The sequence below is a fragment of the Ursus arctos genome, unplaced genomic scaffold (genome assembly GCF_023065955.2).
Source record: "Ursus arctos isolate Adak ecotype North America unplaced genomic scaffold, UrsArc2.0 scaffold_22, whole genome shotgun sequence".
In the NCBI taxonomy this organism is placed as follows: Eukaryota; Metazoa; Chordata; class Mammalia; order Carnivora; family Ursidae; genus Ursus; species Ursus arctos.
Window position 1 is genome coordinate 49,936,664 of NW_026622897.1, and position 14,968 is coordinate 49,951,631.

At 50.7% G+C, this 14,968-nt stretch overlaps 1 protein-coding gene across 1 annotated transcript in view; it reads left to right on the forward strand.

The window, feature by feature from the left end:
* Positions 1-14,968, forward strand: part of TENM4 (teneurin transmembrane protein 4) — a 593,869-nt gene that overhangs the window by 493,416 nt on the left and 85,485 nt on the right. Inside the window, 1 exon segment of the mRNA XM_048217331.2 lies at positions 4,870-5,086. Coding sequence (XP_048073288.2) covers positions 4,870-5,086 — 217 coding nt within the window.

Here is a 14,968-nt window from a genome sequence, read left to right on the forward strand (position 1 = left end):
CAGAGCCAGGAAAGGATTTTTTTTTTCTCTCCTATTCCCAACTCCTTGGTCCTCAAGGTCACTTGACAGCCACCAGCAGGGCAGGCACTGAGGAGGGGCTGGAGGCAACAGCATGGCCTTTATCCACAAGTAGGTAGCACTGAGATGGAAATGTTAGCAGAAGCCAGCGCTGCATGCCCAATGTAGCATTTCAGCCCTTGGGGAGGGAGCTTCAGGGAGAATTTGAACCCCTTTGGAATGTTCATTTAGTGCCCCAGAGACCTGCATCTTTTGTCTGGTTTTTTCCTTCCTCCCTCCCTTTTTTTCCATCTGTCTTTTTACTCTCTGGTCTTTCTTCTGGACGCCTCCTTCTCCCTTCCCTTTGCCCTCCACGCCCTCCAGAGGTCCCTGCTGGGTGTGGCATTGCCGCCCTCCAGCCTCCAGGAGGCCCAACTGGCCTCCCACATTTCCTTCTGCCCCCTTCACTTTCACAGGTAAGCAGAGAGAGGAAGGAAAAAGGATATTTCCGGGGAAAAAAATGTTCTTTCCCAGAAGTTGGGGTTTAGAGTTCAAGAAGGTTTTACTGAAATTTTTAAGGAACTAGAGAAAAATCTTCCCTATTTGCCTGGTGTGTTTTGTTTGCCTTTCTGTTTGCCGTAAGAAGGGTCTGTCAATGGGAATAGCATACAAATGAAATATAGACATTTTCTAAGTCAACCAACTTGTGTGTAATATACAATTAAATAAGATAGGAAGTCCTCGGAAAATGTAAATATTTCCAAACTAACCAAACTGGAGAATCATGAAAACTATACATTGAGGTGTTTCTAATCTACCTCAAAATTTACCTTTCTGTCCCCAAAGCATACTTTTTCCTCTTAACATGACTCTTCTCAAATCTGTCACCTCTGCATAAGACAATGGAAGAGTGGAAGAGTCTCCCTTTCCTGCAGGTGGCCGCATGCCCCGCATCAGGCTGCCATGCGCTGCGTTTGGAAACCAAGGGGTTTGTATGACAGCCCTTCTGGTAAACTGCACCTTTGATAAGAGTTTTGTGGGCCCCACTCATTTTTGAAACAGGTGCTTCCTGTAACAGTGATCATGTCTATCAGCAGAGGCTCAGCTCACATGTACTACTTTGCAAATCTTTGCTGAGTGAACGATGAGGGAGTGTCCACCCAGGAAAGCCTAGGCAGACAGAATCCGTGGCCTGGCATTGTCCCTCTGTCCTGTGAAGCCTACCCACGAGTCATTCCACAGTCCCAGGACTTTCATGAGAGCCCTGCTTGTGTGGTGTGGCTCCATTTCGGAGAACCCCAATCTTCAAGTTCCCTGGGTGTCCATTTCCCTAACTTACAGGTGTGTCTCAGGCCATCTTTGTCTAATTCAGAAAGCCAGGCTGCATCCAGAAAGGGCTGCCCTGAAATGTGCAATGGGAGCGACCCAGGACAGGTCCGTTGTGAGGATACCTGTCCAAGGGAAGCACCCGGCCAAGGAGCTAACAGGGACCCTGGTTTACCAAGCATGCACTTAGGTACAGGTCATCGTGCCAAGTGTTCCATGTCCGTGATCTCACCAAATCCCTATCTGTGAGGTATGTCTGATTGTGCCTTTTATAGATGGGCCGAATTGAAGCTCAGAGCCCTTGCTGAGACTTTCTAGCAGAATGGCCAACTAGATCACAAAGGGCCTCTGATCACAAGAAATATCAAGGAGTATGGGGAAGCCTGATTCCAGAAGCAAGGATGAAGCCAGAAGCTAAAGCAGTGATACTGAAATGAGCTCCATGTCTGGGGAAGGACACAGAGAAAATCAGGATTAGAGTGGGGGGTGGGGAAGTGAGTGCTGTGATGGAGGTCACCCAGGGAGCCGGAAGGGCACGGAAGGGTGGTATTTCAGCAAGACTCGTAAATTCATGTTTTCCGCTTAAGAGACAGTTCCCAAAAGTCTTTTCAGGACTCAAAGAACCCTTCATACTTCAGAAAGAACTCGGCTCAGATTCCAAGTCAGCTCCTTCTCTGACTACGAGAACTTGACCAAGTTACTCTACGACTTTGAGCCTCCAGTTCCCTCTCCCTAAAATGAGGGTGATGGGGCGCCTGGGCAGCTCAGTCAGTTGAGCGTCCAGCTCTTGATTTCAGCTCTGGTCATGAGCTCAGGGTCATGAGATCAAGCCCTGCAGCGGGCTCCACACTCAGCAGGGAGTCTGCTCAAGATTCTCTCTCTCTCAAATAAATAAATACATCTTTTTAAAAAAATAAAATAAAGCAAAACGAGGGTGATGGTGACAACAGTGGCTACTTAACAGAGCTGGGAAGGTTCCACGACTCATCCCTTGTCAAGCATTTAGCACGATGCCTGTGATCATCATCATCATTTAATATAATAGTAATAATAATAACTATAATGATGGCTAACCTTCCCCCAGGACTAGAGAACAGGAAGCAGTTCTTCCAAGATGCCACAGAGCAGAGTGTTTATAAAGAGGTAAAAGGCTGGCTTCCAGGGTCTGCTTCGGTGGTAAACAAGAGCAGGCAATAGCTAATAAAATTTCAAATTAGCCATGACTTTTCACAGCCCTTCAATTGTGCTAGCTGATTTAATGGTCAGCGTCCCTGCTCACTGGGATTGAATAATGGAGCATTTCTGCAGAGTTATGGATGCGGCAGCTGAATCTGTCATGCTAACATCAATAGCAGAATGCAAATAACCCACGGCTCGGGCTGTAATTATGTATTTAAGTGATGTCTGACAGGGGCAGCACGAGGATGTGTGATGGAGCCTGCCGTCTGCCACAGAAGACAGGTGCTTCGCCAGGTAGTTAGTGGGTCATCCGGGAGCTGGGACAGGAGCCACGAGTTAGGACCCAGGACAGTGCTGGGGTCAGAGGAGGCCTTTCCTCCACATCTCACGATGTATCTGGGAGGTGAGCAGACAAAGGACAAATGGCCCTACACTTTGGTGAGCCACGTTGTAGACTCAGGGACAGGAAGGGGAAGTACCCCTTAGCAAGTGCTTACTCTGTGTCCAGTACTCTGCTAGGTTTGCGGATATTACTATGTTTTGTATTTATGTCACAAATACTTACGCGACACTTTTATAATCCCCTTGTAAGACACGTGGGAAACAGAGGCCAGAGGGTTGAAGTAACTTGCCCAAGGTCACAAGTTTCAGAGCCAGGATTTGACCCCAGACAATCTGGGTTCTGGAGTGTCGGCTGTTTACGCTGCGCTGTCCTCACGGAAGTCATAGGGCCTTGAATGCCGCGCAGAAGTAGGCAAGAAAGACAAGGGATTTTCATCCCTAATTTACCAAGGGAAGAAAACCTGAACTTCAAGGAGGTCAAGTGGCTTCCCTGAGGCCGCAGTACGTCTGAGGCTAGTAAGGGGTCTTAGGGGGCTGCCTGTGTGGATGGGGCACCGAATCTAGCCAGTGCTGTGCCCTGCCCTGGTGGGCGGCTTCTGTGTTATAAACCTAGAGAGACAGAAGTGAGGGAGGCATGTCAATGATGAGGAGACTGGGGCTCGGAGAGTAAGAGCAGGCACTCGTCCACGGGCATTCTAGGGGCAGTTCTGGGCCCTGGACCTCAGCCGGAGCCTCGGGGTTGCTCCCAACATCCACGCTGTTGAGTTGAACTGAACGAAGATAGTGGTGTTCTGGCTTTTATGGACTGTCATTTGGTTTCATCCCCTGAGTCATTTGTCAATTCATTCAGTTCTCGTTCATGTATTTACTTCACAGTCATGTTTTAAACACTTGGACTAAGTACTGGGGACACGACAGAGGTCACCAGAATAAGATCTAGGTCTCCAGGATGGTGGGGAGGCTCGCCCAAAGTCTCACAGCTAATAAGCAAGAGAGGCAGAATTTGAACCCAGAGGAACACATGCCCTTAAACTGTTTTCTGCAACAAAGCACACAGATTGTCACCCGGGGCTGTCCCCGTACCCCCTCCCCCACCCCGTAGGGAGTATGCTCGAATCCATGGGTGTGCTATCCATTTTAAGCTATGCTATTGGGTGTGTGTAAAAGCACTAATGCCACCAAAACTCTGGTCTGCTGACATTTCTTTCTCTGTACTTTGGGAAGCTGGGAGCGGTACTATAGCTTTCAGTCCTGAAGAAATCCATCCATGTGGTGGAGAGGATTCCCTGCTAGTGGTGCGTTGGTCAGCGAGGACCCTACCCCCCACCCCCCACCGGCAGAAAGCAGAGCCGGGCCTCCCTGTACCTGCACAGCAGCTGGCAGCAATGCCGGCAGTCACAGTGCCCCTTCCTCACCCCCAAAGCCAGTCAGTCGGGCTCTTACTGCTCTTAACCCTTGAACACCCCTCCAGACCATCCACTTCTTCCTGCCTCCACTGTTCCTGCTCTGTCTGATCTCTAGTGCCCCGTGCAAGCTCAGAAACACCCTGGCCACCGCGGAGCCCTCAGCTGCCACTCTGGGCCAGCTTCAGTCCCCACTCCTGCGTACAGGAGAGCTTCTTTCAGTGATGCAGACCAGGCAATGTCAACCCTGCTTTAAACCTCCCGGGAGCTCCCACCGTCCCCGTTGTGGGGCTGAAATGCAAACTCCCTGAGCTGGCCCGTGTCCCGGCCAGCTTCTGCGTCCACCAGCAATGACAGTCTCTTCTTGTCCGCGTCCCTCACCTTCTGAGTTGAGTTTAGCAACTCCGACGTTCCGTATATTCTCCTACCCCGGGCCCTCATAGAATGCCCTCTATGTCTTTGGAAAGAAACAGAAGCACCTATCCCCCTGTGCCTTGGCTAATGTCAGGTCCTTAATCAAGTGTCTCGGTGAGTGGAAACGTAGGGAAGTGAATGAAGGCATTGGACAGACACGGCTGGTGGATCGTAGCGGTATGAACTTTATGCTCTCTCACCCCTGCAGATGGCTTGATGGACTGCATGGACCCTGATTGCTGCCTCCAGCCCCTCTGCCATGTCAGCCCTCTGTGCCTGGGCTCCCCCGACCCTCTGGACATCATCCAAGAGACACAGGCCCCCATGTCCCAGCAGAATCTGCACTCCTTCTACGAGCGTATCAAGTTCCTTGTGGGCAGGGACAGCACACACGTCATTCCCGGGGAGAACCCCTTTGACGGAGGGTGAGTCTGCTGGGCCCCGGCCCCGGCCGTGGCTCTCTGTGGGAGAACTGAATCACCTCTAGGGCCACATTTGGGGCGGTGGGGGTGGGAGGAAGCCAGAAGGGTGGGCATCAAGGCTCTTGATGGAATGTCGCGGGAGGCAGAGAAGCAGCCTCAGGTGCCCACACTTAGAAAACTGCTATCCCAGGCATTTGGAATTTTAATGAGCAAAGTTTTGTTGTTCCCACTGGGTGATAGATGGAGAGAGTGAGAAATCAAAGGTCCAAGGGGACTCTTGGATCAATACCTTCTTTGCAGTCGGCTGTTACTGGTTCTGCGGTCTCCAGATGAGCGGAAACGCTTTAACACTGTTCACCCTCAGAGCCGATGTCCAGAAGACAGTGGGGGGTGGGGTGCAGCTGCTGGCCCCCCAGGCCATCTGTCCGTGCATTCTCTCACAAGTGTTCAGTTGTGTCTGTCACCCACTGGACAGTTGTTCACTGAGATTCACTCTGTGCCAGGTCCTGTGCTGGAATCACAGGGGTGACTAGGACACGGTCTCTGCTTGTGGGTCACTCCCAGTCTACTGAGGGGACAAAAAAGACCTCCAGGGTGATCCACCAGACCTGTGCCCCCAGGGTACTCTGGAATGTCGAGGAGGTGCTCCTGGGGAGGGGAAAACTGTGACTTAAGAACAGTCTTAAAGATGAGAAATGGTTCACTCAGCCAGGGAGGGGAGGGTGTTCCCAGGAGAGGGAACAGCTTGTGCAAAGACCAGGGGCCAGCAAGGATACAGGAGCCAGCAAAGTGCCGCTGTCTATTCTCTGCTCCCCAGATCAGGCTCTGGGAACCAGGCAGAGGATCCAAGAGTGACTTGTAATCATTTCTTCTGAATGTCTTCCCGTGTAGGGAGGCCTCTTATATGCAGAGCGTTCTCTAAAAGTCAGCACAGTTCAGTTCAGCAGTTAGAGATTTCGTCCCTTCTGTGTCCATGACTTCTGTGCCAGAGAGTTCCTGCCCCGCGGGGACAACGGGGTTATGGTAAGGGGTGGGAAGGGTGAAGGCCAAGTTCTGTTGAAAGGGGGAGGTCAGCAGGGCTTAGGCATCCATTGGGCCTGAGGAATGCAGGAGAGTCTCTCACTCTGAGGCCTTGGGAGATGGTGTTGCCTTCACCGGGTTGAGGATCTGAGAGCAGCAGCACAGTTGGGAGCAAGGTGAGGACCTCCACCCTGCACGGTAAGGGCGAGGAGGGGAGATTTTGTAGTTCATAAGCAATTCTGGAGCTCACACAGAGGTTAGAGGTGTTGACTTGGGAGCCTTCAACAAGCAAGCAGGAGCCGGAACCAGGAGCACACACCAGTTTGCTCAAGGAGAATGTGTGAGGGGAGAAGGGCTGGGCCCTCAGAAGGAGCCGCCTGTGGGAGACGATGTTGTCCTCTCTAGAGCATAACCGGGAATCCAAGGAGAAGGCCTCCCTGTTGGGCCAGGATGGAGCCCAGGTTCTGGGCTTCACACCACAGACTGTGGGATCCAGAGCACCCACCTCCCACGACCCCAGTCCCGCCCCACAAGGAGCAAGGACAGGACAGGGAAAGTGAAATGGGGGAGTCCTCTGAGCCCAGCGGGAGGGGCATAACAGGTGTGTAAAATCTTTCACACTCTAACCTTTTTAGAGATGAAAGTGCTTTGTAGTCCAAATCTTTCAACTCACCTCAAGAATATTGAGAACCTCAGAGGCTAAATGGCCTTCACAGATTCACAGGCCAGTCAGTGGCAGAGACAGGAGCAGAACTAGAGAGAGGAAACCCTATTCATTTATCTTGGTCAGAAATGCTGCTTTTGGCTCTGGGTAGGAAGCTTCCTGCTCTTTTATTCAATTGTGTGACTTTGTATGCGTGCGGGCCTTTCTGTGCCATGAGTTCTTTTTAATCAACTGGAGATAGGCATGTTATTCACACCAAGTGGACTGTTCCTTGCTCAGCCTCGCTTTACTAGACCCATTATGGGATCCGATCAGGGTTCTGGCTGGTTGGCTGCACGTGGCCATTCTGCCTAAGGAAGGCCTTTACCGTGCCGCCGTGATGAGTGCCAGCAGGGACCACGTCCCCTGCATGTCTCCTGGTGACCCACCAAAGCTTGCTGTTTACATGCCACGGATCCCTGGGGGACCCACACAGGCTTTCGGGAATGTGGCTCCAGCAGGTCAGACTTGCTTAAGGAGCCTGTCAAGCAGGGAACTTGAGAAAACCGTACCAGGAGAAATGGATCTCTCGGCAGAAGGGAAGAGTATAGGCCTCGGAGTGAGGCCAGCTTGTGTTTCCCATCCTGGCTCTGCCACTACCGGATACGTGGCTCTGGGCAAGTGGCTTAATATAATACATATGTAAATGTCTTGTCAACCCTCTAAACTGAGTCCTCCAGGAAAGGACTGCATCTTCCTCATTTGAGCACTTAGTAAATGCTCAAAACAGATATGCATACGGATTACCTTGAACAATGAAGAAATGGAAGGGAGGGAGGGAGGAAGGATGGATGGATACATTATCTATTTTATACTGAGGATTCAGAGTCCAGGGAGGTTAAATCATCTGCTAAAAATCATATTACAGAGGAGTAGCAGAGGCAGGAGGAGAAGTCGGCTCCCAGATCATTGTTTATGTATCTGTCACCTTCAGTTAAACGACAGATGCTTTGAAAGCAGAGACCGTTTATCTCTCCAAACCTACCACACTTAGGGCAAGGCCTGGAATATGGTGTTCACTCAACAAATAAATGGATAACAGAAGCTTCTCAATGTTACTGCAAAAATTCCTTTCACCTAACATGTGCCCGAACCATTATGTCCCTGCTCCTTGCTCGTCTAGATTCAGAAGAAACAGTGGTCTATCACTACAGAGTATCCCCAAACAGATGTTTACGTACAAAAAGCCCAAGGGACCAGAAACCTGGAAACAGGAGGCATCAAATGCTGTTCTCGTTGGGCTGCCCACGGGGTGTCCGTGGTCTTGATCTGGGTCCGCAGACCGGTGCTTTTTTGCATAGTTGGCATAAAGCGGAATCCGTTACCAGGTTTGGGTTGTGGCCTTCCTTCCTCTCATACGAAGGAATGTGGCTTCATGGAAAATGCCCAGAGTTTGAATCTTGGCTTTACCTCCCACCAGCTCTGTGTGACCTCAGAGGAAGTGATTTAAGCTTTGTGCCTGGGCCTCCAATTATAAATGGGCGGTAACAATGACTATTTCACGAATGCCGTTGAAAAGGTTAACTGAAATAAAGCACCTAGCACAGGGCTTGGTACTTAGGTGGTCAGTAAATGGTAGCTTTTACAGCAGCAGCATGGCCTAGTGAAAATAACAAAGCTTTGGGACCAGACAACTGGATTTATTTTTTTAATTTAATTTTATTTTATTTAAATTCAATTAGCTGACATATAATGTATTATTAGTTTCAGGGATAGATTTCAGCGATTCATCAGTCTTATATAACACCCAGTGCTCATTACATCACGTGCCCTGGGTGGTGTCCATCACCCAGTTACCCCATCCCCCCACCACCCTCCCCTCCACCAACCCTCAGTTTGTTTCCTATGATTAAGAGTGTCTTACGATTAGTCTCCCTCTCTGATTTCATCTTGTTTTATTTTTCCCTCCCTTCCCCTATGCTCCTCTGTTTTGTTTCTTAAGTTCTTGCATACGAGCAAGATCATATGTATTTGTCTTTCTCTGATTTACTTCTTTGGTTTAGCATAATACCCTCTAGTTCCATCCACGTCATTGCAAATGGCAAGATGTCATTTTTTTGATGGCTGAGTAATATTCCATTATATATATATACCACTTCTTCTTTATCCATTCATCTCAGACAACTGGATTTGAAGTCTTTTGCATCCACTTTCTACCTGTTCAACCTTGGGAAAATTCCTTAACCTCTTTGAGCTCCAATTTCCTTATCTGTAAGAACGGGGTAATGTCTACTTTGCAGACTTGCCATGAGAATTAAATGAAAAAAAAAAACAAAGTACATAAAGTCATCACCTAGTACTAGCCACACAAAAAATGCCTGCTAATTCGATGACGATGATGGTGATGACGGAGAAGATGATGGTGGTGTGGTGGTGATGATGACGTTGTTAAAAAGAACTTCTAACTCCTTTTTAATTGGAAGTGTAACTTGATAGCAACCTGTCCTCCAGGGAAGTCCGGCAGCCACTGAGAGAAGAGCCAGGTTTAGACTGTTGAATTCTTACTTGAGGAGAGGAAAAAGCAGCATTCTGCCAGCCAGCTGTCAGCTGGGGGCCTTGTTAGGGAGGCATCCATGGCCCTTCTCCAGAGACTGGGGTTTCTGATGGCAGGAGGACCGGACTTGGTACCTGTGCCTGACAGGAAACCCCACATTCTCCTGCACCCCGGATGCTGTGACACAACTTGTAGCGTCCGCACGGGAGTCCATTTAACAGGCTTCACGATGCAGGCTGTCACCCAGAGACCCGGCAGCTTTTCTGAGCCCAGCGAGGATGGGCAGCCTCAGAGGTGCCTTCCCGCACGCCACAGGCTCCCAGCTGTGTGTCTGACTCAGGGGGCTCACGGGTAGCGTGCTGGGACCACGGGACAAGGTGGACTGACTGCAGCGCCCTTCTGTGGGGAAAGCAAGGGGCTGTCTGCAGAACACTTTTCTTCAGAGGCCTGACCCCAGGGCTGAGGTGAAGAAGCAGGAGGCTCTCCAGATCCACAGAGGACACCAGGAGTTCTATGGGGAGTTCCTTACGATTCTGTGCAGCGCCCCGGCTGGCGCCAAAGGTCCTAGAGTGCTTTAGGACATGAGGGCCCCGCCAAGCATCGTAGGCTCTAGGCTGGGCTGGACTCCTCGGAGGAGAGCACAGAGATTGACTCAGAACCGAAGCAGAAGGACTGCCAGAAGGACTTGGAGAAGGAAGGCCTCGCTGGGGAACCCTGACTGGCTCATCTGTGTCCCCAGAGCCCAGCACGATGCCTGGCCCACAGCAGGTGTACCATGCAGGTTTAACGAGTGCACTAGCTCTGTCTGACATTCTGCCCCTGCCATCCTCACCTCCACATAGGTGGTAGAGACGTGAACGACTTCTGCTGATCTAACACAGGCCTAAAGGGGGAGGGGACAGAGCAGGCAGGAGAGCCACCATCACCAGATCAGGTGACTTGGATACCATCTTTACTTCCCAGTCTGGAGGCCTAGCCTCCGTCTGCTCAGTGGAACGCCCGTCCCTCACCTGGAGTCATGGGGAAAATACAAGGTACAGTGCCCTCGGAGTGGGAAGGAAGGGGCTGCTCAGGTCTATAGGTGGCAGATGGATCCCCAACAGCCATCCATAAAAGGAGGACGGATAACAGGACCCAGGCTCTAAAGCTTGGGATCAGACAGTTGGGAAAGAGAGGGAAGCATGAGACATTTCCTCTCCAGAGAGCCCTCAAGGTTGCTCTGTCCCTATGACACAATTTGGGTCCATCTCTTCTCTCGGGAAGGACGGGCTGGACACAGGGTAGACAGATCCCTACAGTGAATAGTTGTGGACTGCCAATGCCAGAGCGTAGGAAGAGGTTCTGACAAAAGAACCACCCCCGAGTTATTTGTGTATCAGCTCAGAGTAGGTCTGAGGATGCTATGGGTGAGAGAAATGTGATGTTGTCAAGTCTTTCTGGGCCCCTGTAAGCATAATAGTTTATCAATTCACTCAGACGAGAAAGTTGGGTGTGGACAGACTGCTATGAAAGTCAGCTGATGGGACACACTGAGCCCAAAGAGAAAAGACTTGAGAGTCAGGGGACTTAGGAAAAGGAGGGGGGACGGGTGACCAGAGCATTTGTCCCAAAGGAGGCAGAGGATCATGTGCTGTGGGGAGGCTCAGATCCTCTGGGGAGCAGAGACCGGCCAGGCAGACAAGCTCTGTTTGGTACATACTGCTCTGCAAGGCCTGCAAGCAGACATGCATCTGTACCCACTTACCTGAGGGTTCTTCGCGTGCCCCAGGCTTTGATGGTCATTGAACCCCTAGTGCCAAGCAGAGAGGTTGGCACAGACTGAGCCACACGGATGGCAGAATGAATCAGTGAATCACCCAGTCAGCCAGTGCCGAGTGCCTGAAGAGAGGTGGAGACGAAGTGTCCCGAGAGTTCAAGAGCATGGCCGTCACTCCCACTGCACACCTCAGGGGCTGCCTCTGGCACCTCTCTGTGTCTCCAGCATCCAGCACACGCCAGGCGCAGAGGAGCCACCAGTATATGTTTGTTTTTGAAAAGCAATGAGCAAGCCAACAAGGGAACTCGTGAGTGGAGACTTCCGGTGGGGCATGGCCTTCGGCCTGAGACAAAGATTTCAGTGAGGATGGCGGGCCAAGAAAACATTAGTTCTCCCGCTTCTGGGCCCAACAACCCATTAGTGCGTCATGGAATCAAAGTAGCGAGTCGAAACGATTTTTTTTAGAAAGCAGTCAGTTTAAATGGAATGGGGTGCAGTGGAATGGGAAGGTATCAGAGCAGCTGCGTGGAAAGGATATGCACTGCACGAACGTGGTTGGTGGTCTGCGCACCTGCACCCGTGCTACTGAACAAGCTCCATCGCTCAGTGTTGGTTTCAGTAGAACGAGACTTAAAAATGTCTTCTAGACTGAGGAACTGGCATGACTTTCCGGGACAATCAGAGAATTGAGAGAATTTTAATGTGGCTGGAGCATAATTATGGTGATACTGTTTTCCAAATCAAAAGTCGAGAGCCATGCTCTAACATGTGAAATCAAGATGGTCTCAGGAAGTCTGGGGGACACGATCCTCATGTGCAGAGGGGGCCTGCGGGAGAGGGAAGAACATAGGGGTAGTTTGGGCAGGAACCGAGAAATATCATCCCTCGCCTGTTCGCTAACCAGAGGCGTTTGTCGTCTCCGTTAGGACTTAAAACTGGCTACAAAGAGAAATGAAGTAACCTTGATGCCGAGGCGCCGTGTAAGTCTTGAGAATTTCCTTCAGATCCTTCTATAAAGACACAAAGTTTCCAGGAATTTTGAAAGCAAGGGTTTCCAAGAGGAAAAAGTAACGGAAAGGGGGGAGAAAAGATCACAGATGCACTGGGATCTTTCATCAGCGCACCGCAGCTATGAAGCCGCGTGTGAGTGTCCGCGGCGGAGCAGTTACAGAGAGACCCTGGCGTGCCACCACACCCGCATCCCCAGCCCCGGGCCTTCAACAGCCCTCGCAGAGCCCTCGGAGAGGCTGAGCGGCAGAGACCATCTAATGGAGCTTCCTGACAGCTGGCCTCCGAGTGAATTTATTATTGAATTACGTTCCTGCGTTTCAGGACAAGCTGCGCTGACAGGCTACCCCATCAGTGTAAGAAAAGGGGGGCAGGGAGAAAGACAGTGATAAATTACCCTGACGGAAGATGGAAGAAGGTAAAGATCCTGCTTCCTCCAAAATGTCAGCCATTATATATTATTCATGTTGGTTTTTTAAAAAGTCCTCCCCACATTGAAATGAATGTTTATGATGATAAAGCCACTAGGTGAATTGAATTCAGGACGCAGGCGGCAGCTTCTCACATCACCCTGATGAGCAGCTGGCAACCCCTCCTGTGCCACTTGATCATCCCTTTATTGATTTCAAAACCGAATTACGATCTCAGTTTGCTTGGTAGCATGAGCGTGTTCCCAGCTGTCTGTCACGGGAAGCGTTAGCCGGGGACGCTGTGCTGAAGCCGGAACCACTCGGGGCATTCGGGGAGAGGGCCTGCATTCAAGCTGTTGGGCAAATGAGAGCCGATGACCTTGGGGGAGCCAGGCCCCATGTCCTCAAACGTAATGTGGGGCTACCCATTCCCACCCTGCAGGTTGTTTGGAAGAGTAAATGAGATTAAATACCCGAAAGCCTGCTGGCCGGCACGTAGCGCACATTCAGTAAAAACACCTACCATTTACAGAGGATGTTCCATGTGTCAGCATCGTTTGAAATGCTTTGTAGGTTTTCCTAAGTAGTAACACCTTTACATCTCCCCCCAAACCATATGACCTGGGGATTTCATCACCCTTCTTTTACAGATGGGAAACTGAGGCACAGAGAAGTTGAGTAACCTGGTCAAAGACATAGGGCTCATAAGTGGCAGAGCCAGCATTTTTAAAAATATTTTTTAAAGATTTATTTGCTTATTTTAGAGAGCGAGCATGCATGAGCAGGGGAGGGGCGGAGGGAGAGGGAGAGAGAAAGAGAAGCAGACTCCCCGCTGAGCACAGAGCCCCAATGCAGGGCTTGATCCCACCACCCGGAGATCAGGACCTGAGCTGAAATCAAGAGTCGGACTGACAGAACCACGCAGGTGCCCAACGGAGCCAGCATTTGAAGCTGAACCAATTGCCACTAGAGCCCATGTGCCGAGTCTCTGTGCTCCGCTTGGTCCTTTATATTCCCATCCCTGCATCTTCGGTTTGGAAATCTGTACAGCATGATGCTGCTACGGCTCTGCAACCCCAGCTGGTCCTGATGTTCTATCGAATTCTGCCCGACGTGATGTAAAGCTAATGTGCAGTAGGTCTCAGTGCGTCAGAGCCCCAGCCTCAGAGGCAGGTAGCCTGGGCCTGCATCCTCACCTCACCCTTTGCTCGCTCTTGTGACCTTGGACAAGTCTCACTCTGTGCCTCATTTTTGCCATCTGCCATATGAGGATAATAATCCACGCCTCCTGGGGCTGTCTGAGGATGAAATGAGATGTAAAACACTTGTGCGTCAGGGCAGTATGCATTCAGTAAGTGTCAGCGGCCCTGTCACTAGCAGCAAGAGTTAGCGTGAGCATTAGCAAGGACATTAGTGTTTTTATAGGTTTTAGTGTCACTACGAGAACCAGGAGAATCTTAGCCAGAAGCATTAGTGCCGTTAGGGAACTGATGCCGATGCCCCAGCCCCGTGTCAGGTGAATGGACCATGAGATCATCAGCTCTTTGTGGTAGAAGAGGAAACTTTGAGGTCAGAGAAAGCTCTTGGCTCAGCAAAGTAGTAGCAGGACTCTCCCAAGTCCTGGAGAACCTGGGGTCCTGAGTGAGGGCTCTCTCAAGCAGTAATTCCCGTGTTTGTAAGTCAGGGACTTAGCCGACCCTGATAAATTTCAAGCGATGAGAAGTAAAAATACGGGAAAGCCAAGCATCACATTACTACTACTGGCCTCAATGAAGTGCTTCAGGTCAGGACTCAGCAAACAGCTCTGCAGAGAGTCTAACCAGCTCTTCAGTCTGATCCTGGAAGCATCAAGAGTTGGCTCTGAGTGAACCCCACGGTGATGGGCTATGATGTGGACAGATGCTACCTCTGGACGGTGTTCTGACAAAAGAAAGATATGTGCCCGGTGCCTTCCCTGCCTCTGCCTCCTCCTCCCACCCCTATAGGGCCCTGTGGGTCCACCTGCAGGCGTCTAGAACCAACCCCAATCTGAAGAGAAGGCTTCGAGCAGCCCCAGCTGCTCAGCCTCAGGTCCTTCAACTGCTCTGCTCAGGACCTGGGCTTTACTACCTGGTAACACATGGGACCTCCACATCCAGGCTGCCCGTGCGAGCCCCCTCATCATGGCTGTGCCCCGTCAGATCCTCCTGCCCTGTCCCTTGTATGAGCTGGACTTTCTGCAGGCCCTTTTTTGCATCTCTGCTCAGCATTGTCCCGAGCTCAGAAAGTGGGTCTAATTGTGGTCCATCCTTGTGTCCCCTTTCTGAGCAAAGCAAGAGAGTCTCCCTTTTCCAGGTAAAAGCGGGGCCTGTCCTGTGCTCTGACAGGAAGACAGGACACACGGTCATGGAATGGACTGTACACTGAGATACTGTACCTGGAGTCACGCTTTAGTAGAGCTGCCTCGAGTTTTTCTAACAGCACAAACCATCTCCTGAGAATTCTTCTCAGAAGC